The sequence below is a fragment of the Budorcas taxicolor genome, chromosome 18 (genome assembly GCF_023091745.1).
Source record: "Budorcas taxicolor isolate Tak-1 chromosome 18, Takin1.1, whole genome shotgun sequence".
Classification (NCBI taxonomy): Eukaryota; Metazoa; Chordata; class Mammalia; order Artiodactyla; family Bovidae; genus Budorcas; species Budorcas taxicolor.
The window spans coordinates 38452696-38477417 of NC_068927.1; the positions used below are offsets into that span (position 1 = coordinate 38452696).

The 24722-nt window shown below is 43.1% G+C and overlaps 1 protein-coding gene across 3 annotated transcripts in view; it reads left to right on the forward strand.

Annotated features, from left to right (window-relative positions):
* WWP2 (WW domain containing E3 ubiquitin protein ligase 2) overlaps positions 1-24722 on the forward strand; it is a 141813-nt gene that overhangs the window by 100470 nt on the left and 16621 nt on the right. For 2 of the 3 annotated variants that reach the window (XM_052656049.1, XM_052656050.1), the window contains exons 9-10: positions 10160-10249; positions 19515-19689. In XM_052656049.1, coding sequence (XP_052512009.1) covers positions 10160-10249; positions 19515-19689 — 265 coding nt within the window. The remainder of the gene's footprint in view (positions 1-10159; positions 10250-19514; positions 19690-24722) is intronic. The other variant, XM_052656051.1, reaches the window with a different exon arrangement.

Sequence of the window (24722 nt, forward strand, 5' to 3'; positions counted from 1 at the left end):
TCCTTTCTCCAGGTGGTCCTTGACACACTATCAAGGATGACAACCTGGTAAGAGTTCTTTGATGTTTTCTTCGTGGAGACACTTTAAGAGACATTGGAATTTGCAGCTTCTCTGCTAAGTTATAAACCAGCTGCTGCCATTGAATTTCATTCCAAACTCAATTTTGTTGCTAGCCAAAGATCCTTACCCAAGGAGTTTTAGAACAGTGCTTTTCAAACTGTCTGTGAAAAACTAGTCCTTTTTTTCTCCCCACTGTTTTTGTTTGTTTTAATTTTTTTTTCAGTCTCTTATGAACTCTTACTTTGGTCCTCTATTTAACGAAATAGATCTACAGGTCATGTATTTGGATGTTGTGGCAATGTCAAATTGGTACAAAAGTTTCTAAAAGCCTACAAACTTCTGAACTTTTCTGGTCACTGAACAGTAGCAGTGTGAGCCACGGACCATACTTTGAGTAGCAAAGGATTAAAGGATTATACTGGGAGAATCTGTCCCTTTGTGCTAAGTATTATGGTTTAGTTCTTGACTCTGCAAGGATTATTACATGCTTAGGTAATGCCAGATAGTACATGTTACTGGCTTCCTCCTCCTCATCTCAGAATGAAATCCTTGTTTCCAAAGATTCTGTGTTAGGGCTGGCTCATGAGAAGTTCTCGCCCTGCTCTATGTATGTTTTTGTGTGTAATTAGGAATTTTCATTTTACTACACTTTCTTGAGAGCTCCTCAGGAGCTGGTGTTACTGTGTCCTCCATTTTTGTATTCCCAGCACCTAGCATAGTACTTAGCTTCTAGAGAGATGGAGTGAGAAGTGGCTGTTGAATGATAAGTGTTTTCATTCTCAATAGCTGTTACAATTTTTTATAGTTTCTTTTTGAAAAATTGGGAAAAAAATAGAAGAAACAGAACAACAACAGTAACAGACACCCACCTAGATGTAACCATTGGCACTTTTCACGCACCTTGTATCTATTTTCGCCTGATCATTAGTAATTGTTAACACATGTTAAATGCTTCCAGTGTGCTGGGAGTGCTAGGTTTCATAAGTGGGTTATTTCAGTCTGCATGGCACTCTGTAGTAGCTCCTACACTGCTGCTGCTGCTGAGTCGCTTCAGTCGTGTCCGACTCTGTGCGACCCCATAGACAGCTGCCCACCAGGCTCCTCCGCCATGGGATTTTCCAGGCAAGAGTACTGGAGTGGGTTGCCATTGCCTTCTCTGAGCTACTACACTACTTTTACCCTTATTTTACAAATGAGGAAACCTTAAGTGGTTTGCCCAAGACCACATGTACAGACATGTACATGTAAACATTAAACATACATCTACCAAAATTTAATAATCTTAGGGCATATGCTTAAAAATTTGTTTTTTAATTGTAAAATATTTTAAGCATGCAAATAAGAATAGTGGGCTCCCCAACTCAGTCTTATCAAACTTTAGCATTATGCTGCATTTAGTATAAACCTCCCCCTCCTTACCTTGTTTTTTAACCTCTTGATGAAGAAGACATTATAAAGTTTAAAGTCCCTGTGAATGCCTCCTTGATCCCATTCCCTATATACAGAGATACATGGAACTGGGGACATTCATTTAAACTGCTCTATGGTATTCTGTTGTATGAATAGATAAAATTTTATTTTTATAATTAAAATTTATATTTACCATGTATGTGATAGATATATAAATATAAAAATCATATTTTATGCTTGTGTTGTTTATATTATAATTGCCTTAATTAACAGTGCTACAGGGAAGTGTTTTCTGTGCCTGCCTTTTTGTGTGCATGTTTGTTTCTTTAGGGCAGGTACTCAAACTGGAATTTCTTCTTTGTAGGAGGATGGAGGTTTTCACTTTTAGTAGATGCTGTCAAATTGCTTTTTGAGTCAGTTCACCAATTCATACTCCCATGAGCATACATAAGCATTCCTGCTAAAACAAAATTGTCAGATAGTTTTCACTTTGGCCAGTCTGAGGGACGTGAATGGGGTGTCTCATGCTGGGTTTACTTTGAATTTTCTTCATTATCCTTGAGATTAAACCGCTTTTTATATTTTTTTAAAATTTGGCTTTTGAGTTTCTTTTCTTGTGAATTGCCTGTTCATATATTTCTGTCAATTCTTCTGTTTGGCTATCTGTTGTTATAATCTGCAGGATTTCTTAATATGTGCTGGATACCAATTGTCTCTCAGTTATGTGCATTGCAGATATTTTCTGTGGCTTGTCTTTTAACCTTTTTATGTTGCTTTTTATTGTACAGGAGTTCACATTTTAAGTAGTCAAGTTTGTTCATCTTTTTCACGCACCTTTTGTGTCTTGTCTGAAATACTGCCTTACTCTGATCATGTAAAAATTTTACATGCATACGTGACTCCCTCTGACCCCCATGTTTTGTAGATTCTGATATGTACGTTATTTCACATTTAATTTCTTTAAAATCAAGATGTGATTTACAAGCATTAGAATGTTACAGTTTAATTGGCAGAGTTTTTCTTTCTTTCTTGGTTTAAAAATCTTATAATTGGTGGCATTTTAGATTTAATGAACAATAGTGTATTTTTATTGGAGAAGGAAATGGCATCCCACTCCAGTGTTCTTGCCTGGAGAATCCCAGGGATGGAAGAGCCTGGTAGGCTGCCGTCTCTGGGGTCGCACAGAGTTGGACACGACTGAGGTGACTTAGCAGCAGCAGCAGCAGTGTATTTTTATAATTTTTAAACAAAATTTTGTTTATCTTATGCATGTTATTTTTTCCACTCAGCATATTGTAAATCATATTTTAAATGACTGAATATTCATTATAGAATATTTACTAACATAATTTACTAATTTTCCATTTTAAAGCATTTAGGTTTTTTCCAGTTTTTCTGTAACATGCTACAACGTACTGTGACAGATACAGCTAAATCTTTGACACATAATTATTTCCGAAGGATGTATCTTCGAAGTAGAATTGCTGAATTAAAGGATGTTTATGTAGGAGAAGTTTTTAACCAAGTTGCAAGATTGCCCTTGGGAGCGTATATATCCATTTTTGTTCCTATCAACTATGTCTTTTAAACACTTAAATTTTTTTTAATTTAATTTTTTTTGGCCATGCTATGAAGCCTGTAGGACCCTAGTTCCTTAGCAGGAATTGAACCTGCTCCCCCTGCATTGGAAGCATGGAGTCCTAACGATTGGACCACCAGGAAGTCCCCCACCAACTTTTTTTTTACTGGAGAATAATTGCTTTACATTGTTGTGGTGGTCTCTGCTTACATAAACTCGAATCGGTCATAATGATATATATCTCTCCTCTCTCTTGAGTCTCCTTACCCCCAACCCCCTCCATTCTACCCCTCTAGGTCATCACAGAGCACTAGGCTGGGCTTCCTGTGTTATACAGCAGCTTCCCGATAGTTATCTGTTTTACACAATAGTGTATGTATGTCAATGCTACTTTCTCAATCTGTCCTACACTCTCCAACTGTTTTTAAAAAATAATTTTATTGGTTTATTTTTGTCTGCACTGGGTCTGCACTGCTGTCTGAGCTTTTCTGTAGCTGTGGGGAGTGGGGGCTGCTCTCTGGTGGCAGTGCGTGGGCTTCTCGTTGCAGTGGCTTCTGCTGTGGAGCACAGGCTCTCGGGCATGGGGCTTCAGTAGTTGCAGCATGTAGGCGCCGGAGTTGTGACACCTGGGCTTTAGAGCACAGGCTCAATAGTTGTGACCCATGGGCTTAGTTGCTCCACGGCAAGTGGAATCTTCCCGGATCAGGGATTGAGCCCTTGTCTCCTTCATTGCCAGGTGGATTCTTTACCACTGATCTACCATGGAAGCCCTCTTCACCTATTTTTTAAGAGTGACTATTTCCCTACATTACCAAACTTATCTACAATTTTTAAAATCTGCAAATTTGATTTTTTAAAAAGCTTTTATTTTTTTAGTAGACACCATCTCTAGCACTTGTCTTGCATCTCTGTGAAAGCATATCTTTTAATGTTGTCATCTTCCATTGAAGAAGATGGCTTTGTGGACCTTTCCAAGGCAAAAAAAAAAAAAAGGAATGGTTGAAAAAGGAGGAGAAAAACAGACCTTAATTCAGAGTCCTCAGTAGCTACTACTGTGCCCCTCTATGCTTAGAGGGCATAAAGTGCTGGTTGTTGATAGTTTTAAAAAGGGGGTTAGTGTGCTTGGATTTAAAGGAAAGCTCAGTGTTTCGAGAAGGGTTCTGGGGGGAAGGTCTGAGTTTAACATACTTCTTACCTAGTTTATAGAGGACCTCCTGAAGCAATGAAAACAGTGACGAGGAGATGTATTCCACTGCACACAGATTTTTGACTCATAAAACAGCCTGACAGTGTCCCTACAGAGGAAATAAATCTTATGGTTCACCTAGGAAGTGGCCAGAGCTTGGGGAATAAATGGGATTTGGTTCAGAGTTAAAATTTATTATAGGATCATAATGTAAGAAAATATGAGTTTCCTGTCATGTTTGCCTGAGAAAAGTTGAATCTCTACATAGGCAGCTTTAAGAATACCTGAATACTTTCAGTGTATTTTTCTGAAGTTTAGTTTGTGTCTAAGTAACCAGCAAGGCATCTTTTGTTTACTGGTACCTAAGTACTCTGGTAGGACTTTGTTTTCTGACGAAGAGAGTGTATTTTGAATGAGAGTCAGCTTCACTAATGCCCAGTGCTTGTGTTAATAAAGTTTATTAACAAATTATAAATAATACAAGTTTATAATGCTGTTAGTAAGAATTTGTGATTCATCTCTGATCCTAAACCAAAATACTTGGGGACTGTCAGATTTAAATTCCTTCTCAATTTAATTTGACTCTTGGTGAAACTGTGATTCTGTCCAAACTTATGGGAATCTGACCAAGATGTGTGTTAATCAGGATGGTTGAATATACACTGTAATGGCAAGTCACTGAGAACTGATTTCCTGAAGACCTTTTAGGAAACTTTCCACAAGAAAATGTGGTTCAGGTAACCAGACAGTTTCCTTTCAGATAACATAGAAATAATTGCATGCCATCCTAATCATGAAATTGAGATTTTCTGCCTTTACCTTTTTAATAATGATGGTGGTTTGGGGGGAGAACTGGGGCATGGAAGAGATACAACTTGTTATTAATACCAAACACAAGGTCATGTGTTTGATGCACAGCGAGGCCAGACAATACCTAAACGTTGTGGTTTGGAGGGCAGAGAAAGGTTTATTGCAGAACCATACAAGAAGATGGGTGGCTTGTGCCCCCTAAAATCCCAAACTCCCCAGAGGGTTTCAGCAAAGCACTTTCAAAGGCAAGGTGAGGAAAGGACATGGTTAGTTGTTGCAGACTTCTCGGTGTTGGAATCCTTTGTTCTTGCAGCTGTTCTACATAAGTCAGGTCACGATGTTCCTATAAACCTCCAGCAAGACAAATGTTATTCTCTGTTCTGAAACTTTTTATATGAATGAACTCTTAAAGGTTAGAACCTTGAGAATGGGCTATCCTGTATATTTCAGACTATGTGTAACATTCTTTTACAATAGGTGCAGAGCCAACATGACTAAGCACACAGTTTAAAGTAAGAGAAACAGATCTAATATGGAGTCAGATGTGTTCTTCCCTATTACACACTGAATAAAGGACAGTTAAAATCCATAGGAGCAAAGGGAATTTAGGTGTTTTTTAAAAAGTACAGAGATTAATTGAAACTGGAGACTGTTTTTTAAGTCCTTTCAAATAGAAAGACCCTGTGTAGTCCATGGTCCAACTGAATGTTACGCATTGAAGGCCAGGGAGCAATGTGTTGGGAAGGGACCTGAATCGAGCTTGGGCTTTTGAACAGTTTCTGAGAGCATCAAAGAAAGCTATTCAGTGGGAGAGGATGTGACCCACGTGACCAGGATGCAGTATCGAGACCCATGGGTAGTTTCATTGAAAAGCCTTTTAATCTCAGCATGAAGAAGATGCTTATAAGGTTCAGAAACCTAACCCCTGCCAGGGATGCGCTGATGAAAGGTCGCTGCCAGTATCACTTTCTTGGCATGGGGAGACCAAACCAAGACAGTCAGAAGGCTTAATCTATGTGGGTCAGCAGCTACAGAGGGGAGAGGAGAATCGGGAGGCTCATTTGATTGACGATAGAATCGACCGACTCTGCCACAGGAATGGAGGGGAGGGATTTGTATGAATTCTGAGGAGCCGTGCAGGTAGGGAGGAGTTGAGAGTTCTCTAGGAAAAGCAGCTAGGCCAGGTCACAGATCAGGGAGGACCCACATGGACATTTAATCTGAGCAGGAGTCCAATTTTAAAAGGAAGAATGTAGATATCAAAAAAAAAAAAAAAGAAAAAGAAAGGTAATGGAAGAAAGCTCTTATTCTTCTTGGTAACTATTTTTCTAGCTAAGCCAATTGAGAGGGTTCATAGAAGGACACTGAGATTCACCGGACAATAATAGTGCCTGAAAGAAAGCCTTTCATTTCTAAGGATCAACTGGGATCAAAGACAGGGTAGACAGGTCTTGTCTAGGCTTGGGAGGAGCAGCCATAACTCTTGAATATAAGCAAAGAGGACTTCACGCCGATTTCCTTGCCGACAGTGCAGGAAGACCACTGTGCCAATTAAAGGGCATTTACTTCATGGAATTTTAAGAACTGTGCCTTCTTCAAATGAAAATAGTAGTCAAAGTATAATAAAACCAAAGTTCTCTCCTTGCCTCAAATGAAATAGAAAAGAAGCCAGAAGTTGAGACCACTTATGAGATGAAAGTTACAACAAAAGAATTGTTGAAATAAAGAAAAATGTGTTTTAGCACCTTTTCTCTCCAACTGCAACACCACGTATTTTGTCTTTATTCAAGGGACAGCCCCACCCGCCTATTATGGTCAGTTTTCCAAACAGTGACTGCAAAATGAGCAAAGTTGTTTTATTGGGGCTTTTGTGCCACGAAATTGCCAAGGACAGGAAGGATAGAGCTAATTTCTTAGGAAATGTGGAGGAATTCTCGGCTCCTTAAATCTTTATTAGGAGCAAATGTTACGAAAGAGTGGTTTGCTACCCTCGCCTTGAGGAGCTTCCATATTTCAGTACTTATCCTTAAGCCAAATATCTTTCTCAAGACCTTCTTTATTTCCAAATTCAGATGAATCAAGAGAGTATCAAATTTGCTGCTTGATTACCAAGCAGACAGGAAGAATTTGGAGAGGTGATGTGAAGTCATTCTATGTTAGCCTCCTTTGTGGCTGAAAAGTCCCTACTTGATCCCCAGAGATGGGACACTAGCCTCTTGAAACTTGCAATATCTGTCACTCTTTTATCTTTAATTCCAAAGGGCATCGAGAGGGAGAAGAGCTTTAACTTCGCCCTGTGTGTCTTTTCACCTGATCACTTTTGCCAGAAGATTCTCCCCCCTGCTTCTTCTTTTTTCTTTTTGTTTAAATTTGGCTATGCCGGGTCTTAGTCGCAGCACTCAGGGTCTATATTTACGGCATGCGGGATCTTTTAGTTCTGCCCTTTAAATGAAATACCAACTAAAGTGCATAGATCTTCCTTTTGCTGTGGGAAGAGCCAGGGCACTTGGGCCAGGTTACCAGTAACCGCTTCAACCAGAAGCTGGAGTGGGAGTATATAATATAGTGTTAGTCACTCAGTCATGTCCAACTCTTGGCGACCCCGTGGACTGTAGCTCGCCAGGCTCTTCTGTCCATGGGTTTCTCCAGGCAAGAATACTGGAGTGGGTTGCCATTCCCTTCTCCAGGGGATCTTCCTGACCTGGGGATCAAACCTGGGTCTCCTGCTTTACAGGCAGATTCTTTACCATCTGAGCTACAGGGAAGCCCCAGGGAGCAGGAATACCCAGGAGAACAAGTATCCTTGAGCACATTTTAATGGTGTTTGTAGCACTCTGGTCCTCAAACCAGTAGTGGATCCCTTTTGAGAGGAGGGAATGTGGAACAAGCAGACCTCAGTGCTCCCAGGGGGAAGCCTCCTAGTGGTGCAGAGTGTGTAGCCTCTTCCTGTAGATGATATCTGAGCAGGGGTTTGTGATTAAAAATGGAGCCTAGAAATGGACGAGGTGGATTTACTGTGATGTCTCCCCAGTCGTCATCATCCTGCAGGGCTCCCTACCTAGACTCCTGTGCTAGGGAGAGCTGTTCACGTTGGGGTGGGTGGTGGAAAGGCACCTGGCACCTTGTCTGCTGGGTTGTGGGTTTCTTATAAGTTCCACTTGCCCTTCCTTTCTTCCTTTCAGGGGTCCATGGTAAAACTCATAGGCTAGAGAGTCTGAGCTGAGTTTTATTTAGCCCCTCTGAGCCTCAGTTTCTTCGATGATGATGGCATGTCCCACCTTAAAGGATGGAGGCAGGACTGAATGAGGTAAAACAGGAACCTGCAACTCATTGTGGATGCTCTGTGGGTGATGATTACCCCTTCCCGTTTTTGCCCTGAAAACCTTGCATGTATCTCTATCTGAATTAGCCTCAGAGGGGCTCATCAGTGCTGTCCACTGATCAGATGTGAGAAACGGTATCAAATAAAGCTCGTGTCTATTTGAGTAGATACACCAGGCTTAGTGATAGAAGTTAGGACATTTATTTCAGTATACAGTCAACTCTCTGCTATAACATATGTGTTCCTAGGAATCACCACTGCCAAATCATGCAGCAAAAACCACAGGGTTTATGGGAAGAAATGGGTTAAGGACATAACAGACAAAAATTTGTCAGTGACACACACACAAACAAGAATGTAATAACATAGTAGCACAGTTTTACACATGTTAAATGCTTGAGATCATAATACTACAATAAAGATGCAGGATTCTACGAGAAGACCTGCAGTTTGCTTGTGGAAGCAGGTGCCTGAGGATTAGAGCTTGTTGAGTGTTGTCTTAAAGTGGTACAAGAAGGGTTTTCTGAACTCAGATGGGAGTTGTAACACCAGATGTGGGTGAGTGTGATATGTAACACGCTTCAAAGTGAGGTAGCTGGTAGATGTGTGTGGTTCTTTGTGTTCCTACGATACTGGGTTCAGCCCAGGGAAGTCTTCTGTGTTCATATGGTATGTTTAGAAGACAAATACATGCACAGCAAACACAAAATTCACATCATGCTCATGTTCCCTTAAGTATAAAATCACACTGGCATAGACCTATGTCTTTAAAATAAGCATTTCAGCAGAACTGACTGTACTAGCTTCCTGGTAAAGTCCACCTTCCTCTTGGCAGTACCCAAAAGTAGAAGTAGATAAAATCAGTGTCAAACATAAAGACTAAGGGACCATTAGCATCCTTTATAAAATGGTAATCATTTTATAAACAAAGATAAATCCTTGCATCCCTTATATGTAGGTTACTGTATTCTAGGTCAGTGGAGTTACTGTCAGACTGTGTTGAATGTGGGAATAACAGGGGTATGGGGATGGGTGGTCCTTGTCTGTATTTTGTAGTGATTTTGCCTTTGGATCCACTGCTTGGATCATCTGCTTACCTTGTCTTTCTGCCATTGGCACAGATGAGCCACCCTCAGCACCCACACACTGAGACAGGGCTGGAAAAGCCAATAAATAGCAGTTTGCTGTGTTTCTTGGTTCATCCAGATCTCTTTTTAAAGACCCTCTGTAAATGAGTCCTATATTTTAAAAAGAAATGTGATCTTGAATATATATGATGCTAGGAGAACAAGGGGAATTGTATGACTTGTGACTTTAAGAAGTAATAGGTTACAAGGGCTGGAGAGTCCATGGATGAACTTTAGGTGTGGGGGTCTGTGAATCCCAGAAACTGCACACATTTTTGTTGGTAAGTGCATTTTGGAGGGAAAGAGTCTTCAGCTTTCATTACCTCCCTAAAAGGACCTTTGATCCCCAAATGGCCAGTAAACAGTGATTTGGAAAAATCCATGGGAATGTAGATTCATAGGGGTTATGTAGGGGAATTTAGCACTATCTGTGGGATATCTAATAACCTTGAGTCTGTAGAGGGGAGTTCTTGTAGTTTTCTCAAGAAGCAGGCATGGGTCCCGTTATCAGGGACGGCGTGGAGATGATCTGACCAGCGGGTTGGTCTTGCATGTTGTCTTTGATGTTTTCTGTCAAATTAGCCACATCAGTAGTGGACGCCATTGAACCAGGACTTATGCCTTTCACCAGCGCGTCTCATGCCTTCCTTGACTTTATTTTGCAGATGGGAGCAGCGAGAGCTCCCCAATGGGCGTGTCTATTATGTTGACCATAACACCAAGACCACCACCTGGGAGCGGCCTCTTCCTCCAGGGTAAGACTTGGACCAATGAGCCCCGAGGCTCTGGAACGGGCACCGAGTCCCTCATCGGCTTCCCCATCACTCTGCCACAATCATCTCCCTATTTCCCCCACTCGCCTCCTCTCTCTCTCTTTCCCCTCCTCCGATAGTCCTCCTCTTCTGTGGCCTCTGCTCTCTCATTCTACTTTCCCTTCTCCCTCCGTTTGTTGCCTTGGCCATGGGAGTTCTTTTCTTTCTTATTTATTTGTTTGACTGCACTGGGTCTTTGTTGTGACATGCAGGATCTTCGACCTTTCTGGTGCATGTGGGATCTTTTAGGTGCATCACGTGGAATCTAGTTCTGTGCCCAGGGATCGAACTCGGGCCCCCTGCATTGGAAGCCCGAGCTACTGGACCACCAACGTAGTCCCCTGGCCCTGGGCTCTCTTAAGTGATACTCAGAGCCCCATGGCTGTTGGGTTCTGGAGGAAGGAGGGCTTGGGAGGCCTCTGAAGCCATTGGTCTCTCAGTGGCTTCAGACATTTCACCTGCAGAAATAACCTATAGGGTGCAGTTTTCAGTTTCAGCAGACATAGCAAAGTATAAAGACATTTATCCTGGCTCCCTTGACTGCTTTTCCTACCCACTTTAATTCTGTTCTCATTTCTTAGGACATACTAGGATATTCAGAGCATCTGTGGGGGGGATAGAGTGCACAAGGAAACCAAGATAGAGAGGGTGTCGATGAGTTTCGCGGCACCCTGCATCCCGCCAGCCCCCGGAGACAGTGCGGCGTTCGGCTGGGCTTTGTGAGAACGCAGCTAAGTTCTCCAAAACCCGAGGATAAGTGAGGCTTCCAAGTAAAGGAAGACTGTCCAAGTTCAAGGAGAAGGGGTTTGGTTCCCTGCCTGCCAGGGACAGAAAGTTCTTTCCACATGTGTCTCCCAGTCCTGAGAGCTTTTGAAAGGGAATGTATTCTGCTCTCGGGAAAGAATCACCAGTAGAGCAGCTATGCAGGCCTCCTATGCAGAACATGAACACTGACTCCCTCTTCCGAAGCTGGCGGAGGGAGAGGATGTCAGAGTCGGCAGGGAGAACCCTGTGCTCTGTTCTGTTCACCTGTCAGGCATGTGCTGGGCAAATACCACCTCATTTCCCCGTCCTACAAGTTTCCATGCATGGACTGCTTTTAGTTTCCATTTCCCTAGTAGATTGCTTGTGTTTTCCTTTCCTTCCTTGTCCTTGTGGAAGTCACACTCGTAATCCACCATCCTTAGTTCTCACGGCTCCCCCTTCTCTTTTCTTAAACAAAGGAAACCTCATTTATTTTATTTTTTCTAACATTTATTTATTTGGTTGTGTCAGGTCTTAGGTGTGTCACGCAGGATCTTTCGTTGCAGCACACAGACTCTCTACTTATAGTGCGCAGGCCCATTTGTTCCATGTTTTGTGGGATCTTAGTTCCCCAATCAGGGATCAAGCCTGCATCCCTTGCATTGCAAGATGGCTTCTTAACCACTGGACCACCAGGGAAGTCCCTGTTTTCTCCTTTGATTTAAAGTCCAAGGAACTTACCAAAGTTAAACGTTGACTTCTTAGGAAAAAAATTAAACATTTTATTATGGAAATTCTAGAAATATTCATATTGAAGTTTTCGAATGTGCACAAAGAATCCCTACACGCTCAACACCTAGCTTCAATAATTATCAACTCAAGGCTATCCTTGTTTCATTTGTACCAGGAGCTGGCAAACTGTGGACCTGTTGGCAAAATCCACCTGCCACCTGTTTTCATAAATAAAGTTTTATTGGAACATAGCCCCTCTCATTTGTTTACTTATGGTCCATGGCTGCTCTCGTGCTCTTTGGGAGAGCTGAGTAATTGTGACACAGACTGCATAGCCAGCAAAGACTAAAATATAATTTACTTTGTGACCCTTCGTAGAAGACTTTTGCTAACTCTTGCTCTGTCATCCTCGTTCACCCCTCCCCGACCCCCATCTTAGATTATTTTGAAGCAAATCCCAGACATCATATTATTTCATCCAAATTTCAGTATACATGTCTAAAAAATGTTCTCTTTTAAAAGTAAAACCACTGTATTTTTAAGTGTTTACCTACTACTATCAAATACCCAGTCAGTAGTCAGATTTCTCCAATTGTCTCACAAATTAATCGTCAACTTTTAACAGAATGTGTTGCACACTTGTACTTTGTGTGTTCACAGCACATATAACTCTTTAAGTGTGTTGGTTGCTTGCCTCTTAACCTCTCTAGTTTATAAGTTATGGAAGCCTTGACCTGGTAAATGTATGGTGATATCTAAATGAAGATATTTAATAGTGTCTTCTAAGAATGGCTGAGGATTTACTCTTGTTTAAGTGTTGAGGTGGGATACTAGAGCCAGCTTTCTTATTTTTGAGAGAGTTACAGTGATTTTTTTTAGAAAAATCATTCATTTATTCTTGGCTGTGCTGGGTCTTTGTTGTGTGTGGGCTTTCTCTAGTTGTGACGGGCGTGGGCTGCTGTTGTGGGGCACAGGCTCTAGGTGCTCGGGCTTCAGTAGTTGCAGCATGAGGGCTCTGTACTTGTGATGTGAGGGCTTAGTTGCTCTGTGGCATGTGGGATCTTCCCGGACAGGGATCAGATCGGTGTCTCCTGCGTTGTAAGGTGGATTCTTAACCACTGGACCACCAGGAAAGCCCTGTAATGTTTTTTTGGCTCAGCTCTGTGCCCTCTATAGCCCATGAGTTCTTCCTGAGCTTTAGGCCCTTTGAACTCCTGGCACTTAGTTCTACGATGTAATAGGGAACCTGGAGAGAACAGAATGCTCAAGCTTTCATCGCTAATTAACGGGAGAAGTTCTGCTCTAGGGAAGTATTACCATGGTGAGAGCAGTCTCGAAACTGCAGATGGAGCCGTTGCATCGTCTCAGCAGTCCTAGTCATCCAGGAGCGAGACCGAGCCGAGTCACTTTATTGTCCATCCCTTCTGTCTGACCCATGGGACTCTTGTATAAAGACCAGTCATTTACATGTCTTATCCTCATATTGAGAATCATTATTCAGGTTAGAATAAAGGTTGAAATGCTTATTGTCCTAACTTGTTCATAGCTTACAAAAGCTCTTGCCCCTTAATAATACCATATTACATAAAAACATCTATTTCTGCTTTATTGACTATGCCAAAGCCTTTGACTGTGTGGATCACAATAAACTGTGGAAAAGTCTGAAAGAGATGGGAATACCAGACCACCTGACCTGCCTCTTGAGAAACCTATATGCAGGTCAGGAAGCAACAGTTAGAACTGGGCATGGAACAACAGACTGGTTCCAAATAGGAAAAGGAGTACGTCAAGGTTGTATATTGTCACCCGGCTTATTTAATTTCTATGCAGAGTACATCATGAGAAACGCTGGACTGGAAGAAACACAAGCTGGAATCAAGATTGCCGGGAGAAATATCAATAAGCTCAGATATGCAGATGACACCACCCATATGGCAGAAAGTGAAGAGGAACTAAAAAGCCTCTTGATGAAAGTGAAAGTGGAGAGTGAAAAAGTTGTCTTAAAGCTCAACATTCAGAAAACGAAGATCATGGCATCCGGTCCCATCACTTCATGGGAAATAGATGGGAAAACAGTGGAAACAGTGACAGACTTTATTTTTGGGGGCTCCAAAATCACTGCAGATGGTGACTGCGGCCATGAAATTAAAAGACGCTTACTCCTTGGAAGGAAAGTTATGACCAACCTAGATAGCATATTCAAAAGCAGAGACATTACTTTGCCGACTAAGGTCCGTCTAGTCAAGGCTATAGTTTTTCCTGTGGTCACGTATGGATGTGAGAGTTGGACTGTGAAGAAGGCTGAGCGCTGAAGAATTGATGCTTTTGAACTGTGGTGTTGGAGAAGACTCTTGAGAGTCCCTTGGACTGCAAGGAGATCCAACCAGTCCATTCTGAAGGAGGTCAGCCCTGGGATTTCTTTGGAAGGAATGATGCTAAAGCTGAAACTCCAGTATTTTGGCCACCTCATGCGAAGAGTTGATTCATTAGAAAATACTTTGATGCTGGGAGGGATTGGGGGCAGGAGGAGAAGGGGATGACAGAGGATGAGATGGCTGGATGGCATCACTGACTCGATGGACGTGAATCTTAGTGAACTCTGGGAGTTGGTGATGGACAGGGAGGCCTAGCGTGCTGGGATTCATGGGGTCGCAAAGAGTGGGACATGACCGAGCGACTGAAGTGAACTGAACTGAACATATTTGAAGGTTGCTAAGAGAGTAGATCTTAAAAGTTCTCATCACAGGAGAAAAAAATTGTAACCGTATGCAGTGACAAATGTTAACTACACTTACTGTGGTGATTGTTTTGCAATATATACAAATACTGAATCTTTATGTTGTAAAGATAAAACTTAAACCTATTATAATGTTACATGTCAATTAGATCTCAGTTTAAAAAAAAAAGCAACCAGTCATTTTATCCAGGAGCAAAAAGTGTTGGATCTGGTAATTTAGAATGAGCGCAATGATTTTTCTTCTGACACTCTTAGGTGGTTCTCAGACCAGAGGTGAGCAGGGGGAGTAGGTACCGTAGAGCATGGTATTGGGGACCACTGTCACAGAGGACTCCAACTTGGTCTTTAAGAAAGGCTGGGGGTGGACTTCAGTGAAAAGAGGAAGGTGATCCAGGTTAGGGGAACAATGTGAATGTGAAAGGTGTATTTAGGGAATGATACATGGAGCAGTTTTGGTGGAGTGGAGGGTTTGTGTGAAACAGAGATGATCAAAGTGTGTCTAGTAAGGCCCTTGGGTTTGGTGCAGTTGCCCCCTGGAATCAAACAGCATGAAAGGGCCTCCAGCTGCTGCTCTGTTTTTATCGATTGTAATTCTGCGTAAGATTTCACCTGCTGTCAAGGGTGTGATTATGCTGTTTGACAGTCTGAAATTCACCAATGCAGAGGACTTCTAGTTAAACATATGGATCAAACATGTTTATTTCCATTCCTTCTTGAAAACCCACTAAAATGGCAATAAAAGTTATTTTAAAAAGTATAATGATAAAGGCATGGAAGAGGAGAAAAAGCATATGGGAGATTGTAATCAAAGTTTAGTTGCTGGTGGATAAATGGTAGAACTGAGAAAGCTGAAACCCAAGCTTCCAGTGTGGGTTTTCCACCCAAAAAGCAGCCAGTCTACACCATGGAGCCCTAGAAAGCCTCAGCTGTCAGGGACATACGGGGTATGTGTGTGTGAATGTGTTATGTGTAATGAGACTAAAAACCTGAAGTTTAAAAGTTGTGCAGGGAGCAGCTAGATTCCTAGGTTGTCAGCCATCACTCCCAACCCCCTGCCACACGTATGTGCGCACACACACACATGCAACCACATGGCTGCTGCTAGTGTAAGAAGTTCCTGGTAGAATAGAACCAGTGTGGTGAACATGGTCATAGCTGAAGGCAGAGATGAGCTCAGGAAAAAGGGATTAAGTGAGAATGCTATCCTCAGGGAAAAGATTGGAAAGTTGTTTTTTTTTTCCTGGGGTAGTGACAGGTGGCCCAGTTGATAAAGAATCTGCCTGTGGTGAGGGAGACCTGGGTTTGATCCCTGGGTTGGGAAGATCCCTTGCAGAAGGGAACGGCTACCCACTCTAGTATTCTGGCCTGGAGAATCCTATGGACTGTATAGTCCATGGGGTCACAAAGAGTTGGACACGACTGAACGATTTTCCCTTTCACTTTCTTTCAGTGACCAGTCTAAGGGGAGAAAACTACAGATCATGATATTTGAGAATCTCCTAGTGAAACAACTGAGCAAATCCAGAAATCAGCTTTTAGACATGTTAGCACTCAAGTATGAGGATTGATATAAACGCATCATCAGATATGCAGGGTTTCAAAAAATTAACTTTGGTCCATCCTCTCTCAGAAACTTGTTTTCTTCCACCAGACAAGAGGAAACAGAGAAAGAAATCGTGAGATGCAGGACACAGGAGACTGACTCAGCTCAGGGGCCAAGAGGAAGATGAAGGAGGATGACTTAGGACAGGAATGTAGAGCAGGCCTGGAGAACAACTGTCTGCCCCAGATAAAGGGTGCTGGACAGATGAGGCCAAGAGTTAAGTGACCCTGGGTGGCACCTGCCCTGTCAAGAGTCTGGGGCTGAATTAGTGGCAGGTCCTTGAAGTCCAAGCTGAATAAAACATGCAGTTCTTAACTCTAGAGAAAAAGAAAAAGTTGTACAAGTAAGGATGTGTATATATAGTATTCTACAAAGTTAAAATCCAAACTCCGAATATTGATTTAATGATGCTTTTTAAATTGGGAGGACAGGAAAGGAGAGAGCTTTGTGTGTGTTAGCCGGTAGGGTACAAGAACTAATTCTTTAGCTTCGATAGTGGCAAGTCCATAGTAATCTCTGACTTGGCAGAAATCAAGAAATTATAGAGTAAGCATTTATTTAGAAGATACAATCAAGAGTTGAAGGTAATTGTTGCCCCCGGGAAGCAGAATTCAGCAGTGGGGAGGAGGGCAGGAGACACTGGTTTTCATTGTCTCTCCCGTAGTACTGTTTGTGTTTCAAACTATAGATACATGATTCCTTTGCTAACAACTAAAACTAAATAAAGATCACCCATTGGGAGAATTTATGAGAAAGGTGGGAAGGTTCCAGGTTATTGTGAGCCTTAAATACTAATTTGTCGTTTTTCATAAAGGGTCAGTCTGCTGGGGTTACCCTGATGGTAATTTATGGGCTGGATTGCATGGGAAGGTTCATTCAAGGATACTTGGACATGGAAATGGAAAGTCAAGGACAGGGAGACAAAATAAAAAGAAGCCCTGGGGCTGAGCGGCTTACTGACATCAGTGGGAAAGGGAAAGTCAGGAATGATGGTGTGGTTGCATTCCTGGGTGGAGGGCTGACGGGGGGAAGACTGTGGAAGATTCAGGTGTGGGGCGAGAATGATGGCATTTAGGTGAATCCAGAGTGATGGCTGGTCATGAAAGCAAGGCAGTCCAGCAGGCGGAATCCATGCGCAATCCAGGAACGGGCCTTGGGAGGTGAAGAGAAGCCAATTTTAGGGAGGCTTTCAGTTTGAAAGAATCACTGAAGAGGTGGCAGCAAAAGTCAGCTAGGAGGCTAACCCTGAAAGCTGAGGAAAGTATCAGTCAGCCCAAAGCATGGTAGTCTTGTGAGTAAGACCAGAATTCAGAGATGGTGTGAGAAGGTAGTCAAGGAACAGAGACCCTCTGACACTTTGGAATCATCCAGTGTAATCCATTGTGGATTCCTTTTTTCATTGGGTGAATCCTGTTTTCTTCAGTAGTATCTCCGTCTTATCTTCTGGAAACTCCTTTTCTCTCCCTTCTTGTTTCAGACTTATAATGGAAAATTCAGGCATACACCAAATTTGAGAGAATAGTACAATGACTCCTTTGTAACCATGGCCTGGTTCTAACAGTTAGTAAGATTTTGTTTCATCTGACCTCCCACTCTTTAGGGGAGGCGACTGATGAATTGTCAAGCAAGTCCCAGTCATCCTATCCTTTGATCTATAAATACACCACATACACCTCTAACAGATGAGATTAAAAAAAAAAAAATCAGAATACCATTATTCCAACATAATTAGCAGGACTTCTGTTACCTCATGTCATGTGCAGTCTGTGTTCCATTTCCCCAATTGTCTTAAAAACATTTTCACATTTGATTTGTTTGAATCAGATCCAAACTCAAGATCAACCCATTGCTTTTGGCTGATAAGCTCATAAATCTCTCTTAATCTGTAAATTCCTTCAAGCTTTTCTTGTTGTTTTTTTTTTTTTTTTAATAACTATATATCTGCTGAAGATCTTGGACGTCTGTCTTGTAGAAATTCTCACATAATGAATGTGGCGGATTGTGGTTCCTGGTGTTGTGCTACATGCTCCTTTATTCCTTATCTTTCCTGGCAAACTGGTCATTAGATGTGGAGGCTTAATTAGATTTAAATTCATTTTTAAATAATTGAAATATAATTTACACACAGTGAGATAAACAGATCTCTGTTAAGCAGTTCACTGAGTTTTGACAAGTGCATATACACATTCATGTCACGCACACTCCATCAAAATGTAAACCGCTTCTGTCACCCTGCAGAGCTCCCTTTCTTACTTTCTTTTGATCACTTCTTCACCATATATGTGGAAATCAAGCTACACCTACCAAGAACAGCCAAGAATTTTCACTCCCTGTTCTAGCCCTGCCTTCCCCGTGGATATTTTAGAGCCAACTTTGGAAGATCGCTTCCTCACTAAAGATAATGTGGAGAGAGTCCTGCTGTCTTTTGCAACAACTCTTCCTATGACCAGTCAATATATTTTTGCTGGCATCTCATGTCAGGACAATTTCAGTTGTAAGGAAGAAAAATTTGGATACAAATTGGCTTGAATAATGAAGAGATTTCACTGCCTCATGATCTTGGAAATTCCAGACATAGATCCTGGTTTCAAGGGAACTATGATCCAGTGGTTCAAACAGTATCCCCAGGGGACTGGCGTTTTCCCCCCATTTTTCTGCTCTGCCATCCACTGGGTCAACTTCATATTGTGTTTGGGTCCAGGATGTTAGCCAGTCCCAGGACTGCATGCTTTCTCAATCACATCTGGCAAGGAAGACTGTATTTTTCCCACTGTAAGTACTAAAAATTATGAGATTCACCCTGATTGGTTCAACGTAAGTCACATGCCCACTCCCGGTCCAGTCAGCTATTCAACTCCAGGGTCAGGAGTATAGTCAGCTGCCCCAGAGCCACTTGGATCTCTGAAATGGAATTCAGGGCCTGTTGGTAGAAGAGATTGGTTGGGGTTTCCCTGGTGGTCCAGTGGTTAAAACTTCACCTTCCAGTGCAGGGTGTGTGGGTTTGATTCCTGGTCAGGAAGCTAAGATCCCATAGGCCTCATGGTCAAAAACCCAGGGCATAAGCAACAGAAGCAATCTTGTATCAAATTCAATAAAGACTTTAAAAATAGTTCACATAAAAAAAAATCTTTAAAATGTTAAAAAAAAAAAAAAAAGATTGAGATCGGTTGCTGCAGGGGCAACCACAGATGTCTGTTAGAATCATCCTGGCCCCCAAAGCCTCCGTGACTGGGCCCCACCTGGCTCTGCCTCCCTGGAGCAGCCAAGCTCCTGGGCCAGACCCTACACCAGACCTTTCCTCGCCATCCTCCTTGCCAGCCTGCCCCAAATTTCTCTATGTGAGCGTAGGGGTGAGGTGGTCACCGTGTTCACTCGGAGCTTGATGTTTTCAGCTGGGAGAAACGCACAGACCCCCGAGGCAGGTTCTACTATGTGGACCACAATACCCGGACCACCACATGGCAGCGCCCCACAGCCGAGTACGTGCGAAACTACGAGCAGTGGCAGTCCCAACGCAACCAGCTCCAGGGCGCCATGCAGCACTTCAGCCAAAGATTCCTCTACCAGGTGAGACGCGGAGGCCGGCCACGGGGTGGAGGGGGAGCCTCCTGGCGCTATGAAACAGGCAGCCTCACGCATTCTCCTTCGACCTGTTGGGTTGAGTAGGGAAAATGGTGGGTAGAAATGTCAGTGCTCTGACCCTGGAGATTTCACTCATCGCAGCGAAATTCCTCAAAACTCCGGCATTTCTAACTTAGTGACTCAGTGTCTAGCTTCTGTGTTTATGGACTCAGTACCTGTGTCTGAAACCGAATTTCCCATCTTCCTTCTGAGACTGGAGTTCTCTTCCAGTCCTTCCATCCAGGTCCATTTATACTGCCTTGAGACCTGAAGGTCACTGTGACCTCTCCCATACCTCACCTTTTCAAATCAAAGTAGTCACCCAAATCCTTTCCTTTCCATCGCTGCTACTGGTTTTCTTTAGATCTTTATTATCTGACAGATTCTAAAAGCTGGAGGGACTTTAATGTTCACCTGGATCTGGGGATGGGCAAACTATGGCTTCTGGACCAAATTGGCCCCCATCTGGTTTCGTAAATTAAAGTTTCATTGGAACACATGTTCACTTGTTAGTCAAGGTTTTGACTGTGGCTGCTTTTGTGCTACAGTGACAGAACTGAGTAGCCACAACAGAGACCAGGTGGCCCATAAAGTCTAAAATATTTTTTTATGGCCGTTTACAGAAAAATTGTATGGACCCATCAGTCTAGATCAGCTTTCTTCTATCTGATTCCTGATTTTCCCCTTCTCCTCCCACCTGGAAGGTGAAGGCAGCCTTGGAATTGTCTCTTTGCTGGCATTCTCTCTGGTCTGTACTGTTTTGAGCAGAGCTATCTTCAAATATCACTGTCATTTTGTCACTTTTTAAAAAATCACTGTGGCGGATTTAAGAGAAGGGGGCCTTTGCTCTGAATTGATCACTGGTTCAAAACCTTCTGTGGCCATTACCTTCAGAATAACATTAAAATTTTCTAGTCTAGGATTCAGAGTTTTGTGGTCCTGTGTCCCTTTAGGAACTTTCCTGCCTGGGTCTCTGTCTCATTGGAGCCCTTCCCAGCAACCCAGTGCTTGGTGGGGAGCCTCTTTGACAGAGAGGTGGGATTCTCAAGTTATAACTCTGATTGCATTTTCTCTGAGCCCCTTGAATTTGAAACTTGGCATCTGCAATATAGAACCTGCACAGGGTGTGGTATATTGGAAGTTGGAAACTTGTTGAGCTGGTCTATGATATTACCATGTTTAACAAATATTATTCCTATTTGAATTGAACTTTAACCCTACAACTCATGTCTAGGTGCTCAGAAAACCTGTAATTCCAGTTAACTGAATAGCATTCATCATCAGCTTTGCCATCATTTTCCACCTCTTTCTCTGTTCACCCAAAGCATGAGCCACCCCATCAACCATAGGACATTGCCCTTGGCTGGCTTGTTACTTCTTTTGTTTGTGGGGGCTGACTGCTCACCATATAGTGTTTCCTTAGTGTGAATGAGCAGAAAGTCTGCTGTTTGTCACATTGAGTTGCTTCCAAGGTCAGCTTGATGTCTGTCTACACTCGTGCCCCATGGTGTGTACCTAGTTCAGCATCTATACTGCTGGGCATCTGGCCACCCACTCCACAGCCCCTCTACATATGCTGGGTATCACATTCTGGTATGTTTCAAAACTGGGTGGAATCTGACCCTTCCCTGCATTTCAGAAATTACTCCTCTTGAGTTGGGCCCCAAGGACTTTCCCTGCCATTTCCTTGGGTGGTCGTGGCTACAAAACTGGGGTGGTCTGAGCAGCTTTATCCCTTGACTTAGAGACAAGGATGCATTTTAGGAGCCTTGCATAGTTTTGTCTCCCTGCTTACCCACCTTCTCAGATTGAAAAAGAAAAACCCGTTGAAGGGCTCCTCCCCCTTCCCTTCCCACACACCGTGTGGGTTCTGTCGGTGGGACCAGATGTTTGGTGTGTGAAAGGGAAAGTTCTGGAGCCCACGTCTGCTTGTGCTTTTGGAGGCTTCATTGCCCTCGCCTCCCTCTCTCATTTCAGCAACACCATTCTGGGCCTGCAGAGGTAGAACTTTGATTGGAGTATCCCCTGAAAGTAAAAGTTCAGTGCTTAAAATAAAAAAGTTCGTTCTGAGTCCTCTAACACGGTTTCCTCGGTGTGGCTGGGGATCCAGGAGGGTTCTAGATGGAGTGATGATTCCCTTTTCTCCCTGAAACAAGACTCATGTTGAAAAATGCGGTAGGCCTCTCTTTTTTGGGTCAGCTCTCAATGTCTCTCTGTTGACTTCCCTCCTCTTTGGAATTGGTTTACCCCTCTTGTTTGCTGTGGTGCCATGTCCTGGTTACAAGTAAGAAGAGTCGCTTTCATAGAGTTATTTTGGGGTTTGGCCTTGGCCCAGGGTTTGACTCGGAAGACTTAAGAGCTGATACTATAGCAGTGGCTTCCCCTCCTCCTCCTCCTCTGCCCCTCCTGCTGCTGCTGACGCTGCTGGGCCAAAACCAGACCTTATTCTTCTTTGCTGCCCTGCAGAGAACATGAACTATACAGTTCGACGTGGGAAGTCTAGGGAATCCCAGATGGCAGCCTCCTGCAATTCCTTCCAGCCTCAACACACACCTTTTTCGATCTCTCTGTTACTGTTCCTTTACTTCTTTTTTAAAATTGATTAATTTTGTTTAATAAATTTCCTTATTTGACTGCACTGGGTCTTAGTTGTGGCATATGGGATCTAGTTCTCTGAACAGGGATTGAACTGGGCCTCCTGCATTGGGAGCACAGAGTCTTAACCGCTGGACCACCAGGAAGTCCCGATCATTCTTTTTTTTAAAAAAATATTTATTTATTTTGGCTGCACCAGGTCTCAGTTGCAGCATGCAGGATCTTCAGTCTTTGCTGTGGCTTGCGGGTTCTTTAGTTGTGGCACGTGGGATCTAGTTCCTTGATCAGGGATGGAACCTGGGCTCCCTGCCTTGGGAGCGTGGAGTCTTAGCCACTGGACCACCAGGGAATTCCCTTGGTCCCTTATTTCTGACGCGTTTCCCTCTCCTGATGCTCCAGTGTGCCTTTGTTACTTGTGATGATCACATGCACACGTGTGTTTGACCCATGCTGTCTTGCTTTGCCATCTGTTTTCGTGGTCTTGCTGCCATCCGCAGAGCAAGCCCAGCCTGTTCCTGTGCATCTTCTAATTGCAAAAGGACCCTGCTTGCAGCCTGCTACCATTTCTGTGGCCACTCCTCCTCTGCCGCTTCAATCCTCCCCTAATAATCAGAGAACAGCCAGTGTCAGCAAGACCGAAACACATCACTCTGTGGCTGCTAACGTGTGACGCAAAAGTGCTCTATCCAGAAACAGTGTTTCTTACTCTATAAGGAGTCCCTTGGATCAAATTCTCAAGCCACCTGGGGTTTCTTCTGCGCCTACTGGTTGCATCTTTTTTTAAAAAAAGAAAGGAGCCTGCCTTCTACACTGTGTAACCTCTGTGCACCCCCCCAGAATTTGTCTTGCCCTCGGCTGTATTTGCTAGACATTCTTTATTTCTGAGTTGGTATCTTAAAATATTACTGGAACTTATCGCTTAGTCCCTGAGGGACTTGAACTCACGTGAGCCCTCTGGCTCATGGCCGGCACCCCAGTTCTCCCCACCCAGGGACGGTTACCAGGAAAATCATTCAACAGTGTTCCTTTCTCTTCCTGATAATAAAGGAAACTATCTTGGTCTCTTGGGGTCACCAGCACACCCCAGGGTCCCTCTTCTGCCAGCAGTCTCCCCACGCCCCTCTCTCTGTGCTCTCCCGGCTGTGCTCTAGGTAGCACTTGTGATCTCGTTTCAGGGGAAGGTGTGGAAGAAGAGAAGGGGCAGGTGATTGGCTCATTGCAGACGTGGGATTTTGGGGTTTGGGTTTGCTAGCCAGCAAATATAGATTTTAATTTTTTTAAAGTCTCCTTGGCTTCCTTTCATCTCCTCTAAACATTTTTCAAGTTGTACTGTGTACATTAGGGAAGAAATATCTGAAATAATCAAGTGCTTTGCTTTACCTGTTAAGAGGTAAAATCATGACTGTCAGCTTCCACTGACCCGTTTCATGTATTTGCTCATGATTATCAGTCTCTGGCCTCTCTCGCTTCCCCAGCCGCCCCACCCCCGCCACCGTCCTGGGGAGGGGGTGATCTAATAGGATGAGAATGAGAGAGTACCAAAGGCGTTTGTCAAAAAAACCACCTGAATGAGAAAGAGCTAACATCGTGTCAAGTTTCTGACATTAAAAGAAGGCAAAGGTTAAGAAAGGGGCCTGTAAACATTTTTAAAAAAATTTTATTTACTTATTTATGCTGTAGCATGCAGTATTCAGGGTCTTAGTTTCCCGACTAGGGATCACATCCATGTCCCCTGCATTGGAATTGCGGCGTCTTAACCACTGGGCCACCCGGGAAGCCCCAAACATTTTTCGTTTCTAGTTCAGTACAGGTCACAGAGGCTGTGAGGAAACACCTTTTGGTGTGTTGATTTGTAGAGTTAGATGACTGTAGGCCCACTGAAGCCTGGTTGGTACCAGTTGGGAGCTAATTTCCCATCAGAGCTCCTGGATGCTTTGCAGATCATTTGTTTACTCTGAAAACAAAATAAACAATAACAAAAACACAGAAAACTTAAATCAGCAAAAAAAGAAAATTACATCAAATGCTACTGCTTTTAATTTCTTAAAATAATCTTTCCTGTAGTCCTTCCCTTTTGCAAGGACATTCATTGCTCCAGCTCAGTGCTCACCCACTGCTTTCTGTTTGGCTTCATTATCTGAAGCGCATGTGTGTTTCACAAGGTGGTTCCTTTCCTTCGTTGCTGAGTATAACTACGAAAAAGTCAGAGGAGCTTGAATTTTATGAGATGCTGACTCCCCTCATTTCCCCACCTCCATACACCCACACCAAAAAAAAAAAAAAAACCCTCTGTGAATTTGGGAGGTGTTTTTTTTCCCCCCAGTAACCATCAGACAAATCTGAATTGTGGTGACAAGCATAAGGTTGAGGGCAACGTGCCCCAA